Here is a 20701-nt window from a genome sequence, read left to right as displayed (position 1 = left end):
CCAGCCCCTTCTGTCTGATGGGGGCGTAACCAGACCTCTTACAGTGGGGTGGGGGGACTAATCGTTTAATAAAATAAATAAATTTCATTATTTAATCTAATTAAATTAGTAATAATTTTATGTACTTTAATCCATAAAATTATATTTTCCTACTTTTTTTGTTCCTGTTATGTCTCCAGTTAAATGATTATTATATACACTGATTGAGTGTCATTGTGTCGTTATGTTCAGCTGCAGCAGTAAAGTGAATTTAACTTAATCCACCAGCCTGTGGTTTCATTATGTTACTCAGTTATGCTTTGGGTGACGCTGAAGCAGGACATTTATAGGACAACAGAAAGCCTTTATTGTCATTGTACAGGCAGGAAATACAGTAAATAGGCATAAATATATAAAATGTACATATACAGGGGAGTGGGAAAGCGCCCCCCCCCCCCCAATCAGGATTACACTTAGTTACATTTTAGTCAGAGAGAAAAACTATAAAACTATATTTTCCTTGTTTTTTGTTTTTTCAGCTCACTGAACACAGGCATTTATTTTAGTCAAACATACATTTCAGATTTTACCTTTTTGCCAGGAGAACCAGCAACACGTCACAGTGACACTGAGGAATTTTTATAAACCACAAACCCTGGATAGAGGGGTTCAGTGAATGAGGAGGTGAATCTGTACAGGGGGGTCAGTCCATCAGAGGAGACTCTGTAGAAGGACAGAGCACCAGCCCCCCAGTCCAGATACACTCCTACTCTGCGGGAGCCTGAGGGCTTTATGGGTATGAGAGTCTGTTTATTATTGTGCCAGACAAAGTAACTGTGAGGTTTACAGCGCAGACTCCATGACTTGTCATTGTTTCCAAGCCCACAGTCAGTACTGTATTCTTTCCTCCCGATTCCTTTATAAGTCACTCCTATCCAGGCTAAAGATCCATCCCATTCAGCCTCCCAGTAACAGCGGCCAGTCAGACTCTCTCTGCACAGAACTTGAAGCTCATAGTCAAATCTCTCTGGATGATCAGGATATGGCTGCTGCTCTCCCCCTCTCACATGTGTCACCTTCCTGTTCCCCCCCGACAGAGACAGATGTCTGTTTGCTGTGTTGGGGTCCAGCATCAACTGGCAGGAGTCTGTAGGCAGGAGGAAGAATTATTAATACCATCAGGCAGCCTGTACTTTATGTTTCTGTACAATATAAAAACAGCACAGCTTCCCCGAACGAAGCGGTAACTGAAGTTTATGAAATAACTCAGGAAATGTTGGACAGTGCACTTAAAGTGATATTTAATCAAAGTTTGGAACTGGATTCCGATACAAACGCCTCCAAAGACGATTCCGGCGCCTGAGTTGCGCTCCATGAGGATCCAGTATTTACAGCGATTGTCTGACATGGTCTTTAGTCACAGCAATATGGAAGATTATAAGCACAAAAATTCAAATGGCAATTCATGTTGCAATTGGCAATTCAGCATTCAATCAGAGCATGCATTTGTTATTTCAATATTTAATCTGAACATGCAATTTTTAAATACATTTTGCAATCGGCAATTCAATGTGCAAAGTGCTTATGTAATCCTTAATTCATTTCAAAATATTTTGAATAATAAATAGAATAGGCACTGAATTGCATTTTGTATTGCCATGGGTTTTTTGCCTCTTTATTCAAATGCAATGGCGTCCCCGGCAATTGAATTGCATGTTGGGGGGAAAACTCAATTTGCAATTCCCAACTGTCAGACCACTCACCAAGGCGGACCTTCATTAACGACGTCACTTCCTTGTTTAGGGCCTCACCACATTCAATGGATTTGTTCGTTTAGAGAGTAATGGCGACAGAAGAGCCTGTAGCAAATATTTGTGCCTTAGCAGATGACATGAAAAACAATCGGGTATCAGCAATAGACGCGTTTGATAGCTTGCTTTTGCTCTCACAGAGGGTAGAGAAACTTTCCATCTTAACTGGACTTGACACGGGAAGGGTGCAAACTAGAGTGGGGAGACCCGCCATCGAGATACCTGTGGTGGCCATTGAGGGCTACCTCTATTGGCTGATATTTGTGCTACTAGAAACTGAATATGAATTGTGTATACTTGAATCTGCAGTTGTCGCATTAAAAAACTCAATCTGAGTTTATTAGTTGAATCTGAATTCAGTTCGCAAATTCAGTTTCAACTTATTGAGGAAAAGTAATCGACCACAGGTTCACAACGCAGTTCATTTCCACGTTTACGACAGTTCTGCAGGTCGCGGTAAAGTGGAGGCGTGTGCCTCTTGCCCTAAAATGAATCTTGCCCTAAAACTGGATGTTCATGTTAAAACAGTGATAAAATCATGTTTCTTTAAAATTAGAAGTTTTTCAAAAATCAAGCCCTTTTTGTCAAAAAGAAAACTTGAAACTGTGATACATGCATTTGTGACTTCATGTCTTGTGACTTCATGTGATTTTTGTAACTCATTTCTTATAGGAATTAGTCAGACCTCGATTGTGCGTTTACAGCGGGTGCCGAATGCCACTGAACTGGCACTAGTTTGTGCGAGCATATTACTCCAATTTTAGCCTCACTTCACTGGCTTCCTGTCTAGTTTCGAATCCAGTTTAAAATTCTTTTATTTGTATTTAAGTGCCTTAGTGGCTGTGTCCCTCCTTATTTAGCAGAACTGCTTCACCCATATGCTCCATCTCGATCACTTAGATCAGCAGACCAGCTGCTTCTATCCGTACCAAAGACAAATCGTAAACTAAGGGGTGATGGAGCTTTTGCGGTAGTTGCACCAAAACTCTGGAATGATTTGCCATTGCATGTAAGGCAAGCTCCTTCTCTTGTTGTTTTTAAATCTCGCTTAAAAACCCATTTTTAGTGTTTAGCTTTCGGTCCAGTGTGTTGTGGTGACTGAGACTCATCCTCTCCTTTTTTCTTTCGTGTTTGATTATTCTTTTGCTTTTATTTGTTTTTGTGTTTTTTTTGGTTGTGTTTATATTTGTATTTGATATATGATGTACAGCACTTTGGTCAGCCAAGTGGTTGTTTTTCTAAGTGTTTCATAAATAAATGGGTATTGGTATTGGTATCTTACACTCCCACACAAACACAAAGACAATATGAGCAGCTATAAAGTATCTGTAAAAAGTATTTTTTTTTTAATAATTGATAATAACTAAATTAATAGATAGTGTTTTTGGTGATGATTTTGATGTTTTATTTTTCTCATGTGAATGTTGTCTAAAATGACACAAACAGAAACTCACCTAAACACAAACATGGAAATCCATCTACACACAATGCAAAAAGCCGCACTCATCACAAAAATCGTGTGAATACACCCATAACATAGTATTAATGGTATTATTAAAAAAACATGCAAACACACTTACATTTCTGTAAGCCTGGTGTGGTCCTGCACTCTCCACTGTGATCCACACTATAGGAGAAGCAGAATGACATAGTGCTGCTGTATCCATTTATTTATTGGTGCCTCTTCTTCATATACATGCATAAGTATCTGTAGCGTGTCAGACTCACACTCTGTACTCACTTCAGCTTCTCCAGTTTACAGCTGGGATCCTCCAGTACAGCAGAGAGCAGCTTCACTCCTGAGTCTCCTGGGTGATTGTAGCTCAGGTCCAGCTCTCTTAGATGTGAGGGGTTTGACCTCAGAGCAGAAGCCAGGGAAGTACAGCCTCCCTCTGTGACTCTACAGCCTGACAGCCTGTAGAAAGGAAATTACAACATTTTGGTCAAAATATGGGTGGCAACGATTCTTCAGAATGCCAGTGCACAAAGCGACCAGCGACTGGCCTGGACCCACCAGACAAACAGCCCATCAGCACCTCCCCCTTTTCCTTGTCCTTCCTATTCCTGATAAAAAGCTGCCATTCGGGGGTAATATTCTACACCTGAGTTTGCCTGTGTGTCTCTGTTCCTGCAGCCACTACTGACAGTTCACTGAAGCTCATCTTTTAGCCGCACTGACTGTGTAGTAACAGACAGAAATGATCAGCTCAGTTCAAAATTAAACCATCCAGTGACAGCGACCAATTGCATGAACAACAGGATTCCCTGGACTCCTGCCACAAGAAGAGCACTGATGGCAGAGAGGATGAGGCCCTGGGGTGACGCCAAGAGCAAACGGCGTGACGTCACAGGTGCAGGAAAGTCAGCTTAACCCCAAAAGGTGACGATCAGCACCACAGCACTGGACAGAAACCCCTAGATCTCCACAGTTGGCCGCAGAAACAGCCGTGAGGAAGTGAGGAATGCTAACAGGAGGCGGCTGGCAGCTGATAAGAGCTCTAGAGAGGGGGCAGTATCACCTCCCCCAGCACGACTCAAAGCCTGCATCGTGGACAACCCCACAATGAAAATTACTACACTGTGATGCTGCATCTGCGTCTGTGTGAAGTATGAACCAGCCTTGGACAGCAAGGGGGGGGGTGACTGGTGAGCAGGCCGCTTGTCATCTCTCTCTCTCTCTCTGAAGACAGACGGCCTGGAGAATGACCACACGGAAAGCACTGCCGCCTCCCGCCTGCTCAGCCCGTCACCAAGGAGCCAGGCCCAGCCGTGTGCCCTTTCTAAATGTACCCCCTTTTCCCCCTAAAATAAACACTGTCCATTTGGGGTGTCCACCGCAACCCTGTGTCTCCTGCCTCCTTACCCAACATAGGAGACCTGTGACGCTGCGAGAGCAGACAAGAGACAGACCCCTTAGCGCAGGAGACAGGTCGTTTACTTCTAAAGCCAGGTATAACAGAAGTTAAGCACACAAGCCAAGATCGTGGTCGGGTTGCAAGCGGGAAATCGTAAGCCGGGGAGATCAGTCCGACGAGCAGGCAAAGGACAGGACCACAAGAGGGGAGGACGAGCAGGGGAGTCGGGTCGGGATCACAGGCAGGAGGACGGATGCGGGCAGGCAAGCAGAGCAGGCGGGAGCGGGCAGGCAAGCAGGGCAGGCGGGAGTGGGCAGGCAAGCAGGGCAGGCGGGAGCGGGCAGGCAAGCAGGGCAGGCGGGAGCGGGCAGGCAAGCAGGGCAGGCGGGAGCGGGCAGGCAAGCAGGGCAGGCGGGAGCAGGCAGGCGGGTAGAACAAGCAGGCGAGACGCAGGAGGCAGGGATACGAGGAGAGACAAGAGACAGAATATCGCTCAGTAAGGCACATAACCATGGCAACAATACTTCGCAACGTTGGTTTACGTGCGATCTGCTTAAATGGTCTGGGGCAATTAGCGGAGAGTCCCTGTGGTGGTGCGTCCCGCCCCTGTGGGGGTGACAAGACCAACCTGGGAAAGATTAACCTTCACATCCAGATCAGAACAGAGCTGGGAAACACCTCCATCTGACTGGCGAGGAGAATCACTGACGATCCCCCCAAGGAGAGGGCTGTACAGAGCCTCCCATGGTCTGGCTGTGAAAACACTGGCAGCAGGTGAATATGTGTACAGTGGATGTCAAAAGCTGACACACCCCTATTGTATCTGTGCTCTGACCTAAAGCTTTTCAAGCATTTTTATTTAAATAGATCCCCTTCTTTTCCGTGCAAATAGCTGGCATTCTTTATTCTAATTTCAGCCTTTACATAAACAGGAGGTGACATTTAAATAAGTGCAGATTTTTTATTTTAATAAGCAATGAAAAAATGATATGTGACTCCTCCCATAACATATTCAGACAATAAAATTGCTTTCTGCCAGGTGGCCCCAGACTGACTGGTACCTCTGACAGGAGGAGATGTCAACATCCCCAGCAGCTAATGCAGGCCAGGCAGGCTGTGTTAGTTCTCGTTCCAGCCTGGCTGATGCAAGGCTTGTTTTATATTCAAATTGTACAAGTTATGAATTTAAAAGTTAACTGAAACAAATTCAGGATGCAACAGTACTTTCAGGAATTCTGTTTGAGAGACCTTAGCACATGAACATTTTAAACCTTGTGGTCCACACAGATCTCTACAGTACAGTGACAGCTGATTACAGGAGTGATTCCTCTCTCATAGCTGACAGGTGGCTGATGTGACACAGGAAGGTGTCCATGCAGCAGCTACCCAAAATAAAAGAGTATTTTATTTTGTGTAATTCCACCTGAGCAAATGTGATTTATGTTCCTCTGCTATGAAACTGAAAAGTCCAGCCCATGCATTTACTCTAGTATATAGTATAACAGTATTAAATCAGTATAACAATACTAAAACAAAACATGTGCATCATGTCCTCTTTTCTGAAAAATATAAAGAACTGGAAAGTGCAAAGTGTAAATTTATACCTGCTTAGTGGGAATGAAATGGTGTGAGTGCAGCGGTTCACTTGTGTGACTTGCCTTGCAGCCACAGAAACACTTTATAATATTAAAGTACCAGTTTAGTGTTTGTACCGTCAAACTGGACTGACCTCAGTATCTCCAGCTTACAGTGTGAATCCCCCAGTCCAGCAGAGAGCAGCTTCACTCCTGAATCCTGCAGCTCATTGTTACTCAGGTCCAGCTCTCTCAGGGGTGAGGAGTTTGATCTGAGAGTTAAAGCCAACGTGTCACAGCATGTCTCTGTGAGATTACAGCTGTTCAGCCTGGAAAAAGAAAATATGTTAAGACACAGACACATATATAACCTACACATTGTTAATAGTACTGACAGCAACATTAAAACAAGCGAGCAGCACAGGCCACTGGTGGACTCCGAGGGGGAATGGGGGGGCAGTCGCCGCCCTAGTGCCCCCATGGCTGAAAAAACGTCACTAAATTTCCCTAAGGAATGGTGAAAATGCCACTATTAGCTGTCCATCGCACAATTTAGCACCATCTAGGGTGCCCCCTTCACAGGAGATGGTGCCTTATAGAGCGAGAAGATGTGATGAAGTGTATTAATGAAGTGCCCTTCTAGTGGAGGATGTGTGATGTAGTGCCCTAAAAGGTGCCCATACAATGGTATAAGCGGCTATGGGTACCCTTCTAACGGAAAAGGGTGCCATAATGAAGTGCCCTTCTAGTAGAGGATATGTGATGTAGTGCCCTAAAAGGTGCCCATTCCATAGAAAAGGGTGCTGGATCAACCTATCCTGGGCCATTAGAGTGGCAAATAGTACAAATGCTCAGAGAATCCACAGCCACTTCCAAAACTCTGGGGATGTACGACACATGTGGCAGGGCATCTGGGCATCACCCACTACAGGACATCTCCACCTGCCTGTGACAGTGAGACCCCTCTTCCAGATGTGGCGAATCACATCTATGCACGGTTTGAAGCACAGAATGACATGGCAGCAAAGAAGATCACCCCTCCCCACAAAGACCAGGTGCTCCGCCTGACCATGAGTAATATTAGGAGAACTCTGTTCAGAATCATCTCACAGAAGGCCGTCGGACCAGACAACATTCCTGCTCTTCTATTTCTGCATATGTGATGCAATCCCAAGATTTTGGATGTTCCTTACAGCTGTTTTTATGAATTTTGATACTTCATTCATCCCCATGAGGAAATTGCCTTTTTACCTCCCCTATCTTGCTCTCCATGAAACTCACAGACACATACACAGGTGAGAGAAAGTTTGGGGGTAACAGCAAAGGTTTGGCCAGTATTCAGTGCATCTGCAGTGACTGGCATTAAGGGACCTGCTCAAGCGGACCAGTGATGACATCACTCTGCCGGCCAGGAGATCTGAACCAACGGCCATCCACTCACGGGTACCGAGTCCGAACCCAAAGAGTCACGTTCCACACCCAGTATTTCCAGAAATTCTTCTTCCAGTGTCCAGAACTGAAAAAGAATTTCTGAGTGGTTTGTCCAATATTAAGACAAACTGGAACATTCTGTGAAATTCTGGCTCTTGGTTGTTTTTCACACAAAGGATGGTCACTAACTAAAGGATTACTAACTTCAGCCAAAATCCATCCATCCATCCATATTCTGAAACCCCCAATCCTGTTCAGGGTCACGGGGATCTGGTGCCGATCCCGGAGGCTATGGGTGCAAGACAGGGAACAAACCAGGACGAGGCACCAACGCATCACAGGGCACACACACACACACACACACACAACAAATGGGCAATTTGAAATTCAGCCAATATAAAACCTGAATCCCGAAAAAATCCTGCTTGGTTATTAATCCAGGAGGCGGAAATAAATTAAATAGTTATACAGTTTCAATATATATTTAATACAGTGTATCTCTACTACTGCAAAACTAGATGTGTTGTAACATCCTTAGCCAGGAGCAGCTGAGGCCAGCAGAGGGCGCCAGTGAGCAGCCAGAGACAGCAGTCTTCTGGAAGCTCCCAGCTTTGGGGTCCATCGTATGAACACAGCTGCTGACAATAAGTTTCACATAGCATTTCTGTGGAGCTGGTATGTGGCTCAGCAGGCTAAGCCACTGGGCCTGTGGTCGGAAGACTGCTGGTTCGAGATTTGGCAGAATAGTCACATGTCTGTGGGCCCATGAGCAAAGCCCTTAAACCTCCAGTTCCAGAGGTGCTGGACACCAGCCGACCCAGTGCTGTGACCCCTAAGCTTGTTCTCCCTTTAAATGTGTCTGTGTCTCTCATGGAGAGTGAGAAGAGAAGCAAACCAATATACCTGTACTTGTGCAAATAAAGGATCATTTCACCTATAAACCCTCCAGATAAAGAGCCTCTTTGTTTCTATAGCAGGTTAGGATGCTGTCCCAGTTATCGGAAGGCATAGTGCATGTTAGTGGAAATGTCACTTTTGTGTTTTTTACTACATCACTGCCTTCAGTCATTATAAAATCTGCGTTCAGAATATCAAAAAACAAATCTAGCCAAGTTATTAATGCATGAAGAGGGATAACTTGTACATTTGATATATTTCATATGTTAATGTTTAACTGCCAGAAAAGACATGTTTTACATCCTCACATCACTTACAGAGCTGTCTTGGATGTCTTGACCACAGGCAGCAGCCTCCAGTGTTCATTATCTGATCTGAAGAATTTCTTCAGATCAAACACATCCAGCTCCTCATCTGACATCAGTAACACAAAGGCCAGAGCTGAATACTGTGCAGGTGAGAGGTCTTCTGCTGAAAGGCTTCCTGAATTCAGGTATCTTTGTACCTCCTCTACTAGATAATTGTCACCCAGTTCATTCAGACAGTGGAACAGGTTGATGGTCCTTTCTGGAGATAAATTCTCCTTTATTTTCTCCTTGATGAATTGGGCTGTTTCCCCAATGTTATGTGAGCTGAATCTTGTCTGTCCCAGTAGCCTTTCTAACAGAGTCTTACTGGAGTCTGTTGAGAGGCCCAGGAGGAAGCGGAGGTAGAGGTCCAAGTGTCCATTCTTGCTCTTTAATGCCTGATCCACTGCAGTCTTCAGTAGGTTAGCTGATGACTTTGATAGAAACACATATAAAGCAGCAAGATACTCCTGGATGCTCAGATGCACAAAGCAGTACACCTTTGTCTGATACAACCCATATTCCTCTTTAAAGACTTCTGTGCACACTCCAGAGTAAACTGAAGCTTCTCTGATGTCAAGGTCACTCTGTTCTAGATCTTTCCTATAAAATATGAGATTGCCTTTCTCAAGGCTATGAAAAGCCAATTTACCGAGTTTTAGAAGGAGGCGTCTAATATCATTAGTTTCATTGTTTTTCATCCAACCATCCTTAAGTTTTCTGTACCAGCCTGTCCTATTCTGGATTGCAGAGGTCTGGAGCCTATACTTGTCATTTTTTAAACTCCCCTGAAAGATCAGGAAGTGTGTGTACATTTCAGTCAGAGTCCTTGGAATTTCCCCCCTGTTATTTTCACTAAAAAGCTTCTCAAGAACAGTGGCTGAAATCGAGCAGAACACAGGTATGTGGCACATGATGAAGAGGCTCCTTGATGATTTCACATGTGTGATAATCCTGCTGGCCAGACTCTGATCACTGAATCTCCTCCTGAAATATTCCTCCTTCTGGGCATCACTGAACCCTCGTATCTCTGTCACCTGGTCGATGCATTCAGGAGGTATCTGATTGGTTGCTGCAGGCCGGGAGGTTATCCAGAGGAGAGCGGATTGAAGCAGATTCCCCTTAATGAGGTTAGTCAACAGCACATCCAGTGATGTTTTCTTTGTTACATCAAACCAGCTTTCATTGTTCTGAAAATCTAGAGGAAGGCGACACTCATCCAGACCATCGAAGATGAACAAGACTTTGCACTTAAACAGCTCAGTAGTTTGAAATGACTTTAGTTCTGGGTCAAAGTGGTGAAGAAGTTCAATCAGACTGAATTCATCCTTAATCAAATTCAGGTCCCGGAAAGGAAGAGCAAATATAACGTGAATGTCCTCGTTTGCTGTTCCATCTGCCCAGTCGAGAATAAATTTCTTCACAGAGACTGTTTTCCCGATACCTGCCACCCCTTTAGTGAGTACAGTTCTGATAGGTGTCTCACGCCCACATAAGGGTTTAAATATATCATTGCTCTTGACTGTAGTATCTTCTGTTTGCCTTTTCTTGGATGCTGTTTCAATCTGTCTCACTTCATGTTCATCATTGACTCCTCCAGTCCCACCTTCAGTTATGTAGAGTTCTGTGTAAATCTCTTTGAGAAGTGTTGGCTGTCCTTCCTTAGCTTTCCCTTTGGATACAAACTCAAAGTTCTTCTTCAGGTTAAATTTTATTCTGTCCAGCATGAGTTTCCCTTGAAGAAATATGGGAGGAAAATGCTCAATTTCTCAAGAAGATTCTGACCAGTATGAGTAGAAGCATATAAACACACACACACACACACACACACACACACAAACACGTTTTTCACTGTGATGAATGATACTTTGTTTCACATCATACACATTTATTTCTGAAACACCACATACATGCAGATAATACCATAAATATCTTACTTTCCTTCAACATGTGACCCAGCCCACTTCTTAGTTGGTTATCTGAAATTAGAAAGATTCATTCTATCTTCAACATCAGTCTGTAACAAACTGTTCATCATTTCCCATATAATGCTATATAATATATGCATTTAAGAGCTTAAAAAGATTACATTTTATATGAAAAACAAGAAAAGTTAAAAAGCATGATTACATAGTCTCGCAGCAAGGTCATTCAGGTTCATATTCTTCAGGATGTCAAGTGTGACTTGAAGAGCACCAACTTCCTTGTAGTAACTTATCATCGTGTCGGCGAGGTCTGTTCTATCCAAGTCCTTCACCTGACCCCTGGGAAGGGGCTTTAACTCTTTATACTTTGTGTGACTCAGTTTCCATTTAAACTCCTTCAGCTCATCATCATCGAGCTCCTTCAGATACTCCAGCAAGAGGTTGGGGAGCGAGGTCTGGGTCTGCAGAATGTCAGAGATGTTAGAGATGAGTCCATGAGACTCACAGACCTGTTTATGGTCACTCACACACATGCACTGAACTTTCTTTTAACAGAAGGCAGGTTTCCTGCTCACAGTCTTATATGTCTGCTGAAGACACCTGCTGTGATTCTTTCATTACTATAGGAGACATACGTGTGTTTATTTCTGCATTATTATTTAACCTTATTTAAGCAGGTTAGTCTCACTGATTTTAAAAATCGTACAAGAGAGACCTGTCCAGTATAAAGAGTTTAAAGATAAGACCCAATAGGGCACATAAAAACAATAGGGTCAAAATCAAAACAGACTGCAAACATCATGGCAGCATCCAATATAATTATACATATTTTAGATTAAGTTATTCTGTTCCAGCCCGTCTGTACCATTTGGTGTAGGGCGGTACGGAAGTAATATAATTATACATATTTTAGATTAAGTTATTGTGTTCCAGCCCGTCTGTACCATTTGGTGTAGGGCGGTACGGAAGTAATATAATTATACATATTTTAGATTAAGTTATTCTGTTGCAGCCCGTCTGTACCATTTGGTGTTGGGCGGTACGGAAGTAATATAATTATACATATTTTAGATTAAGTTATTCTGTTCTAGCCCGTCTGTACCATTTGGTGTAGGGCGGTACGGAAGTAATATAATTATACATATTTTAGATTAAGTTATTCTGTTGCAGCCCGTCTGTAACATTTGGTGTAGGGCGGTACGGAAGTAATATAATTATACATATTTTAGATTAAGTTATTCTGTTCTAGCCCGTCTGTACCATTTGGTGTAGGGCGGTACGGAAGTAATATAATTATACATATTTTAGATTAAGTTATTCTGTTGCAGCCCGTCTGTAACATTTGGTGTAGGGCGGTACGGAAGTAATATAATTATACATATTTTAGATTAAGTTATTCTGTTGCAGCCCGTCTGTAACATTTCATGTAGGGCGGTATGGTACAGAAGTAGCCTGAGGAAGAGCACTGTGGAGAAGGAGCTTTTTGTCTGATATGTTCAGCAACCTTCAGCTGAAAATCGTTACTCAGCTTAAGCTTCCCTGCCTTTCAGTGTCTGGTATTTATGGACAAAATGCATCAGATGCCGAAATGCTGTAGCCAAACCTCTTGGTGAGCCATTGCTTAGATGTTTATGGCTGTAAGGAAACCAGGTCCTGTGTATCAGTCTGACTCTGTAATGAAAACCAAAAGTAATGTGAGCTTTATATTCAAAAGTCAGTTTAGCAGCTGTAATATCTTACAACCAAAGCAATCTGGTCAGTTTTTACTCACACAGGCAGTTTGCAGTCGCAGGCAGAGACGTCCACTGATCATTTGGACTCATAACTATGGGCCATATTTCACCCTGTGTTTTAGTCAAAAAAGGGTATAGCCATTACACTGCATGTTCCTTCATTATTCAATGGGTACTTTGGATATTAAACTATAAGGAGGGAGGCTGGCCTTGATGTGATGTGCAACCAGCCCCTCAAAGTACTTCATCACCACTGAGGTGAGAGCGATTGGCCTGTAACCACTGAGGCAGGTTATATCAGACTTTTATGGGACAGGGATGATGGTGGATGACTTCAAGCAGCGAGGGATGGTGGGTTGGGATAAGGAGCGATTGTAGATCTTGGTGAGGATGCCAGAGAGCTGGGAAGGACATGCTTTGAGTATTTTGCCTGATCCTCTCAGGACCAGCTGCTTTCCTCCGGTTGACTTGCCTGAGTGCTCATCTCACTTGGTGTTTCTGCAGAGTGAGTGTGTGAGTGCTGGAGGCTGGGGGGGGGCAGTGTGACTGTGTCTGACCTGTGTGGCTCAAAGCGAGCATAGAAGCTGTTTATACTCTGGTCACCAGAGCGAGGAAGCGGCTGTATCACCTGAGGCAGCTGAGGAGATTTAGGGTCACTTTTAGTGATCCTAAAAACCTTCTACTCAGCTGCTGTGGAGAGCATCTTGACCATGAACATTACGGTATGGTTTGGGAACTGTTCTCTAAAGGAGCACATAGCCCTGCAGAGGGTGATCAGGGCAGCCGAGCGTTGTGTCAGATCTCCTCTGCCCTCTCTGGAAGAGACACCTACAATAAACTCTGCAGGTCCAGAGGTACTAAGATAATTAAGGACTCCTCACACCCCGCAAACTGCCTGTTCCGCAGGCTGAACATCTCTCATCATCCAGGGTTTCTGGTTTGTAAAACCTGGGCGGGTTTGTTGACACTGACATTGTCAGCACAGTTTGCAATTTAGAACAGCAGAGTTTGTGTGTCCTGCTCTAAATCCTGATATTCAAATAGACTCCACTCATTGTGTGTAGCTGGGAAATAGCGCCCCCTGGCCAAGTCTTACTTTCTTCCTGAGGGGGATATAGGCTGGTATGAGGAGAAGGTGGTCTGACTGGCCTAAATGTGGTAAAGGCACAGTTCTGTAGCCTTGCTAGATATTACAATAAACATTGTCAAGTATGTTTTGCCCCCTGGTGGCAGAGTTCATGTATTGAGTGAATTTGGGGAGAACAGTGACTGTCTGTGGTTTGGCTGTGTGAAAACTGAATGGCGACAAAGGGAGTACTGGCACTGAATTACAAGGGGAGCGCTGGCACTGAATAACAAGGGGAGCACTGGCACCTGGCACTGAATCACAAGGGGAGTACTGGCACCTGGCACTGAATCACAAGGGGAGTATTGGCACCTGGTACTTAATAATAAGAGGAGTACTGGCACCTGGTACTGAATAACAAGGGGAGTACTGGCACTTGGCACTGAATCACAAGGGGAGTATTGGCACCTGGTACTTAATAATAAGAGGAGTACTGGCACCTGGTACTGAATAACAAGGGGAGTACTGGCACTTGGCACTGAATCACAAGGGTAGCACTGGCACCTGGCACTGAATCACAAGGGGAGTACTGGCACCTGGGACTGAATCACAAGGGTAGCACTGGCACCTGGCACTTAATCATAAGGGGAGTATTGGCACCTGGTACTTAATAATAAGGGGAGTACTGGCACCTGATACTGAATAACAAGGGGAGTACTGGCACCTGGTACTGAATAACAAGGGGAGTACTGGCACTTGGCATTGAATAACAAGGGGTTTACTGGTACCTGGCCCTGAATAAGAAGGGGAGTACTGGCACCTGGCACGGAATAATAAGGAGAGCACTGGCACCTGGCACTGAATAAGAAGGGGAGTACTGGCACCTGGCACTGATTAACAAGGGGAGTACTGGCACTGAATAACAAGGGGAGCACTGGCACCTGGCACTGAATAACAAGGGGAGCACTGGCACCTGGCACTGAATCACAAGGGGAGTACTGGCACCTGGCACTGAATAACAAGGGGAGTATTGGCACCTGGCACTGAATAACAAGGGGAGTACTGGCACCTGGCACTGAATAATAAGGGGAGTACTGACACCTGATTCTGAATAACAAGGGGAGTACTGGCACCTGGCACTGAATAACAAGGGGAGTACTGGCACCTGGCACTGAATAACAAGGGAAGCACTGGCACCTCATTCTGAATAACAAGGGAAGCACTGGCACCTCATTCTGAATAACAAGGGGAGTACTGGCACCTGATTCTGAATAACAAGGGGAGTACTGGCACCTGGCACTGAATCATAAGGGGAGTACTGGAATCTGGTACTGAATAACAAGGGGAGTACTGGCACCTAGTACTTAGGATCACTGGTCTACAGGAGAGTGGGTGATTCAAGGAGCTGCTCATCAAAGGCTGTCAACGGTTTATACTCAACACTCACAACGAGTTCACTTATGCATCATGGCCATCACATGTACTCTTTATTCATTCCATGCGTCTTTAGTGCACCTACACACGGAATTAACGCTATGCATGTGCGAGATGCAGTACCACCAAAAATCTTGGAGGCAGTATGGTCACCTTTTGTCACAGAACTATGTGTTTATTTATGGTACAGTTTTAGTATAAAAGTAGCATCTCATAATTTTTTTAAGAGTAAATGGTCAGAAGTTACAACAAAATGTTTTCATACGCAGGAGAAAAACACAAACACCTCGTACCAAATGTCAAGCATGGTGGTGGAGGGGTGATGATTTGGGCTTGTTTTGTAGTCACAGGACCTGGGCACCTTGCAGTCATTGAGTCAAGCATGAACTCCTCTGCATACATACAGTTGCAAGAAAAAGTATGTGAACCCTTTGGAATTATATGGATTTCTGCACAAATTGGTCATAAAATGTCATCTGATTATGATTTCTTGAACACACCATGTAAACACCATGTAAACATTAACAGTGCAGGTGTTTACAGTTCTGTAAAGAGGAATGGTCAAGAATTACTCCTGACCGTTGTGCAGGTCTGATCTGCAACTACAGGAAACGTTTGGTTGAGGTTATTGCTGCCAAAGGAGGGTCAACCAGTTATTAACTTCAAGGGTTCACATACTTTTTCCACCTGCACTGTTAATGTTCACATGGTGTGTTCAATAAAAACATGAAAACATATAATTATTTGCGTGGTATTAGTTTAAGCAGATTGTGTTTGTCTATTGTTGTGACTTAGAGGAAGATCAGATGACATTTTATGACCAATTTGTGTAGAAATCCATATAATTCCAAAGGGTTCACATACTTTTTCTTGCAACTGTAAGTATTGTAGAGTTAAATATGAGGTCATCCGTCTGACAGATAATGCTTGGCCAAAATTGGGTCAAGCAACAGGACGATAATCCCAAGCACACCAGCAAATCTACAACAAAATGGCTAAAAAAGAAAAGAAGTTTTGCAATGGCACAGTCAAAATCCAGACCTCAAGCCGACTGAAATGCTGAAGTTGCTTTGTACAGAAGAGTGGGTCAAAACTCCTCCATAATGATATGAGTGACTGATAAAGTCATACAGGAAATGATTACTTAGAGTTATTGCTGCTAAAGGTGGTGCTACAAGCTATTGAATAATTGTACTTAGTTTTTCACACACGGCTTCTTCAGTTTGGTTTCATTATTGTTATAAATAACATAAATAAATAATAACATGCTGAACTGTTGTTTGTTTTTTATATTGATCTGTGTGGGGAAATTCTCTTCATGCTTCCCCCAACTTGCTCACTGTAAGTGAGATCAAGTTGGTTATGAAGGGCAGCCACCCATATCAGCATTCAGGGAGCTGGGAGTTAAGGGCCTTGCTGAAGAACCTGCAGATGTGCTAAGACTGGGCTCAGACCAGTGACCTTCTGATCACAGACACAGAGGCTTAGCCCACTGAACCACATGCTGCCCCCCACACCTGAAGTCAGTCATTTAAATACATTTAGAACCTGGTAAGGTCCAGGTAATTTTTAAAAAATTATTATGTCCTTATATGCAAAACTTTCTTGTTCACTTGACAGTATGTTTTCTCATCATGTTACCTAATGACGGCATGTAGGGAGAAAACAATAAAGGCCCAATGACTGATCCCTGTGGTACTCCTTATTGGACCGGTGACTTTGACAACAGAGTACAGTTATTTGCCAGACCATACTGATGTCAATTAGTCAAAGAGAATTTATTCCAATTCAACGGCTTTCCACACATCCCATCATTAAATTCAATTCTATGTAATAGATTAAATTGGTCGATTGTCACGCTGTCAGGAACAATTGCCAGTGTTATGAATTATATGACTATAGTTAAGGAAGTTTCAGTTCTGAGTCCCTGACAGAATCCTGTCTGGAATCTATCCAGTATTTTGTGTGTCTAAAAGTATGACTGCTGTAACTGAGCAGTAACTATCTTTTTCAGAACTCTGGACAGAAATGGTACATTAGAGACAGATCTGAAATTGCTGAGCTTCTATGGGTCCAAACTTGGTTCCTTCAGTAGTGGTCTGATTACTGCTACTTTAAATTGGTCAGGGACATCGCCTGAAGACAGGGACACATTCATTGTGGCAGTTATGGGTCTTGCCAGAACTCCCTGGGATTCTTTAAGAAGTGGAGTGGGGATTAGGTCCAGAGGACAAGTGGTCAGTTTGGTTTTGGTGATTATTGTCGTTTTTAACTTCTCTTCATTGTTTAATTCTAAAACATTAAGGGTGTGTGCATCAGTTACTTGTGAACCATTTGAATATGTTTGTAATTTTATTATTAAAGAAGTCCATAAAATGTTCACTATCAGTATCACTTGGCAGCAGAGGTTCAGCCTTAGCTGTTAGATAAGCTATTGCCTTAAAAAGGCAGTGAGGGTTATTTCTATTGCCATCAATAAGGTTACAGTAACAGGCTGTACATTATAAAAGATGCAAGATGCAGCCTGTTTAACAGTAAATTTTCACTGTTTTATCATTTTCCCCCAAACCATACATCAGGGGTCCCCAACTCCAGTCCTGGAGGGCCGGAGCCCTGCACATTTTTGGGTTTCCCCTCATTTAAAGCACCTGATTCAACTCCTTGTGCTAATTACCACACAGCTCTTGAGCTGAATCATTTGTGGTGGAACAGGGAAAGAACTAAGCTACACAGGGCTCCGGCCCCCCAGGACTGGAGTTGGGGACCCCTGCCATACATTTTCTTCACTTTTATGTCACAGGTGATTGAGAGATGGCTAAAGTGTAAAAAATGGAGAAGTGAAACTTTTGAGGCCCTATGTTGTTTTAGGGAAATTACAGTATAAACATATGATGCAAAATTAAATTTTAAATTATTATTTTTTTTATTATAGAGCTCAGTCACTCTTAAAATAAATGGTAAGTTTCCATTTTCTACTCTGTGCTGAGGCTGGTCAGACAGACCCAGCAAATTCTCCAGGAGCAGGAAGTATGTGTAACACATAGATCACGCAGAAAACAAGCCCTATGTTTATTACTATTATCACATTGGTCTATTCAGTAACTAATGTAACAAAGTACTGTGTAAGTAAGAATTCCTGCACAAAACAGCTCACTGAGGATCACTGAGACACCCACGCAAATACATAGTGACATTCTTATTTGGCTGATAATAGTGATTTAAAATATATATTTTTTAACAAAATAGTTTTTCTTGGGTTTTCAACATGTCACACTTCTAGTCCTGAAATTAAGAATCGTGAACTTCTACTAAAGTAACTGATATCATTTTGCTAAAATATTCTCCGTCTTACCTTGAGAACTGAAGAGGAAGGCAGACAAAACCCTGAAATACTGGCTTTGGAGAGAGAAATTGCAAAAGATGCTAAAGATGTTGTAACTTCCTCTTTTGTAGTATTGGGGGGAGGGGGTATTGTGTGTTTCAGAACACATGAAAGTGAAAGGAGGGTAGAACAGTTCAGTGGATGGACGGACAGAAGGATAGTTGGAAAGAAAAGATAAGATAAGATAAGATAAGATAAGACTTTATTGATCCCAGACCGGGGAAATTTACTTGATACTACAGCCTAAGAAATAAAACAGCAATAGAAAAAAACAAACCGAAAGCTACTATAACGAAATAGAAATAAATAAGAAAAAAAACAATGAATGCAGCCTGTTTAACAGTAAATTTTCACTGTTTTATCATTTTCCCCCAAACCATACATCAGGGGTCCCCAACTCCAGTCCTGGAGGGCCGGAGCCCTGCACATTTTTGGGTTTCCCCTCATTTAAAGCACCTGATTCAACTCCTTGTGCTAATTACCACACAGCTCTTGAGCTGAATCATTTGTGGTGGAACAGGGAAAGAACTAAGCTACACAGGGCTCCGGCCCCCCAGGACTGGAGTTGGGGACCCCTGCCATACATTTTCTTCACTTTTATGTCACAGGTGATTGAGAGATGGCTAAGTGTAAAAAATGGAGAAGTGAAACTTTTGAGGCCCTATGTTGTTTTAGGGAAATTACAGTATAAACATATGATGCAAAATTAAATTTTAAATTATTATTTTTTTTATTATAGAGCTCAGTCACTCTTAAAATAAATGGTAAGTTTCCATTTTCTACTCTGTGCTGAGGCTGGTCAGACAGACCCAGCAAATTCTCCAGGAGCAGGAAGTATGTGTAACACATAGATCACGCAGAAAACAAGCCCTATGTTTATTACTATTATCACATTGGTCTATTCAGTAACTAATGTAACAAAGTACTGTGTAAGTAAGAATTACTGCACAAAACAGCTCACTGAGGATCACTGAGACACCCACGCAAAGACATAGTGACATTCTTATTTGGCTGATAATAGTGATTTAAAATATATATTTTTTAACAAAATAGTTTTTCTTGGGTTTTCAACATGTCACACTTCTAGTCCTGAAATTAAGAATCGTGAACTTCTACTAAAGTAACTGATATCATTTTGCTAAAATATTCTCCGTCTTACCTTGAGAACTGAAGAGGAAGGCAGACAAAACCCTGAAATACTGGCTTTGGAGAGAGAAATTGCAAAAGATGCTAAAGATGTTGTAACTTCCTCTTTTGTAGTATTGGGGGGGGGGGGGGTATTGTGTGTTTCAGAACACATGAAAGTGAAAGGAGGGTAGAACAGTTCAGTGGATGGACGGACAGAAGGATAGTTGGAAAGAAAAGAAAAGATAAGATAAGATAAGATAAGACTTTATTGATCCCAGACCGGGGAAATTTACTTGATACTACAGCCTAAGAAATAAAACAGCAATAGAAAAAAACAAACCGAAAGCTACTATAACGAAATAGAAATAAATAAGAAAAAAAACAATGAAAAACTCAAGCACACAGTTACTCATATTGTACACATGACATGGGTAGTTGCATTTAAGATACATATACAGATAATGCACTGAGTGGATATAAATATACAAGCTGCATAGATACAGTGGATATTGTGCAGTGTACGAACATAGTGGACAGTCAGTAGGGGAATTGCACGAGGGTAACTGCACAGATGAATGACACACATACAGATGCACCGGGTGAATATAAATATACAAGTGACATATACACTCACCTAAAGGATTATTAGGAACACCTGTTCAATTTCTCATTAATGCAATTATCTAATCAACCAATCACATGGCAGTTGCTTCAATGCATTTAGGGGTGTGGTCCTGGCCAAGACAATCTCCTGAACTCCAAACTGAATGTCAGAATGGGAAAGAAAGGTGATTTTAGCAATTTTGAGCGTGGCATGGTTGTTGGTGCCAGACGGGCCGGTCTGAGAATTTCACAATCTGCTCAGTTACTGGGATTTTCACGCACAACCATTTCTAGGGTTTACAAAGACTGGTGTGCAAAGGGAAAAACATCCAGTATGCGGCAGTCCTGTGGGCGAAAATGCCTTGTTGATGCTAGAGGTCAGAGGAGAATGGGCCGACTGATTCAAGCTGATAGAAGAGCAACTTTGACTGAAATAACCACTCGTTACAATCGAGGTATGAAGCCACAACACGCACAACCTTGAGGCGGATGGGCTACAACAGCACAAGACCCCACCGGGTATCACTCATCTCCAC

The 20701-nt window shown here is 42.9% G+C and overlaps 1 protein-coding gene across 4 annotated transcripts; it reads right to left on the bottom strand.

The window, feature by feature from the left end:
• Positions 1–322: 322 nt before the first annotated feature.
• LOC111853764 (NLR family CARD domain-containing protein 3-like) lies at positions 323–18799 on the bottom strand. Of its 4 annotated transcripts, none has more exons than XM_072707726.1 (10): positions 18405–18799; positions 12591–12663; positions 12423–12490; positions 11025–11280; positions 10832–10873; positions 8865–10629; positions 6375–6548; positions 3532–3705; positions 3371–3417; positions 323–1126 (listed from the first exon to the last, which is right to left on the bottom strand). In XM_072707726.1, exons 3-10 carry the CDS (start codon positions 12435–12437, stop codon positions 597–599), a joined length of 3003 nt encoding a protein of 1000 aa, XP_072563827.1. In that variant the 5' UTR covers positions 12438–12490; positions 12591–12663; positions 18405–18799; the 3' UTR covers positions 323–596. The 4 variants fall into 4 exon arrangements, 3 of the variants coding, with proteins under 3 accessions (XP_072563827.1, XP_072563826.1, XP_072563828.1); XR_011985888.1 differs by lacking the exon at positions 18405–18799 and adding an exon at positions 1743–1838 and having other exon boundaries at positions 992–1126; positions 12591–14026; XM_072707725.1 differs by lacking the exon at positions 18405–18799 and having other exon boundaries at positions 12591–14021.
• Positions 18800–20701: the final 1902 nt, after the last annotated feature.

Source organism: Paramormyrops kingsleyae, chromosome 25 (assembly GCF_048594095.1).
Source record: "Paramormyrops kingsleyae isolate MSU_618 chromosome 25, PKINGS_0.4, whole genome shotgun sequence".
NCBI classification, from domain to species: Eukaryota; Metazoa; Chordata; class Actinopteri; order Osteoglossiformes; family Mormyridae; genus Paramormyrops; species Paramormyrops kingsleyae.
The sequence above is the reverse complement of the archived record's forward strand: the minus strand, read 5'-3'. Positions and strand labels throughout refer to the sequence as shown.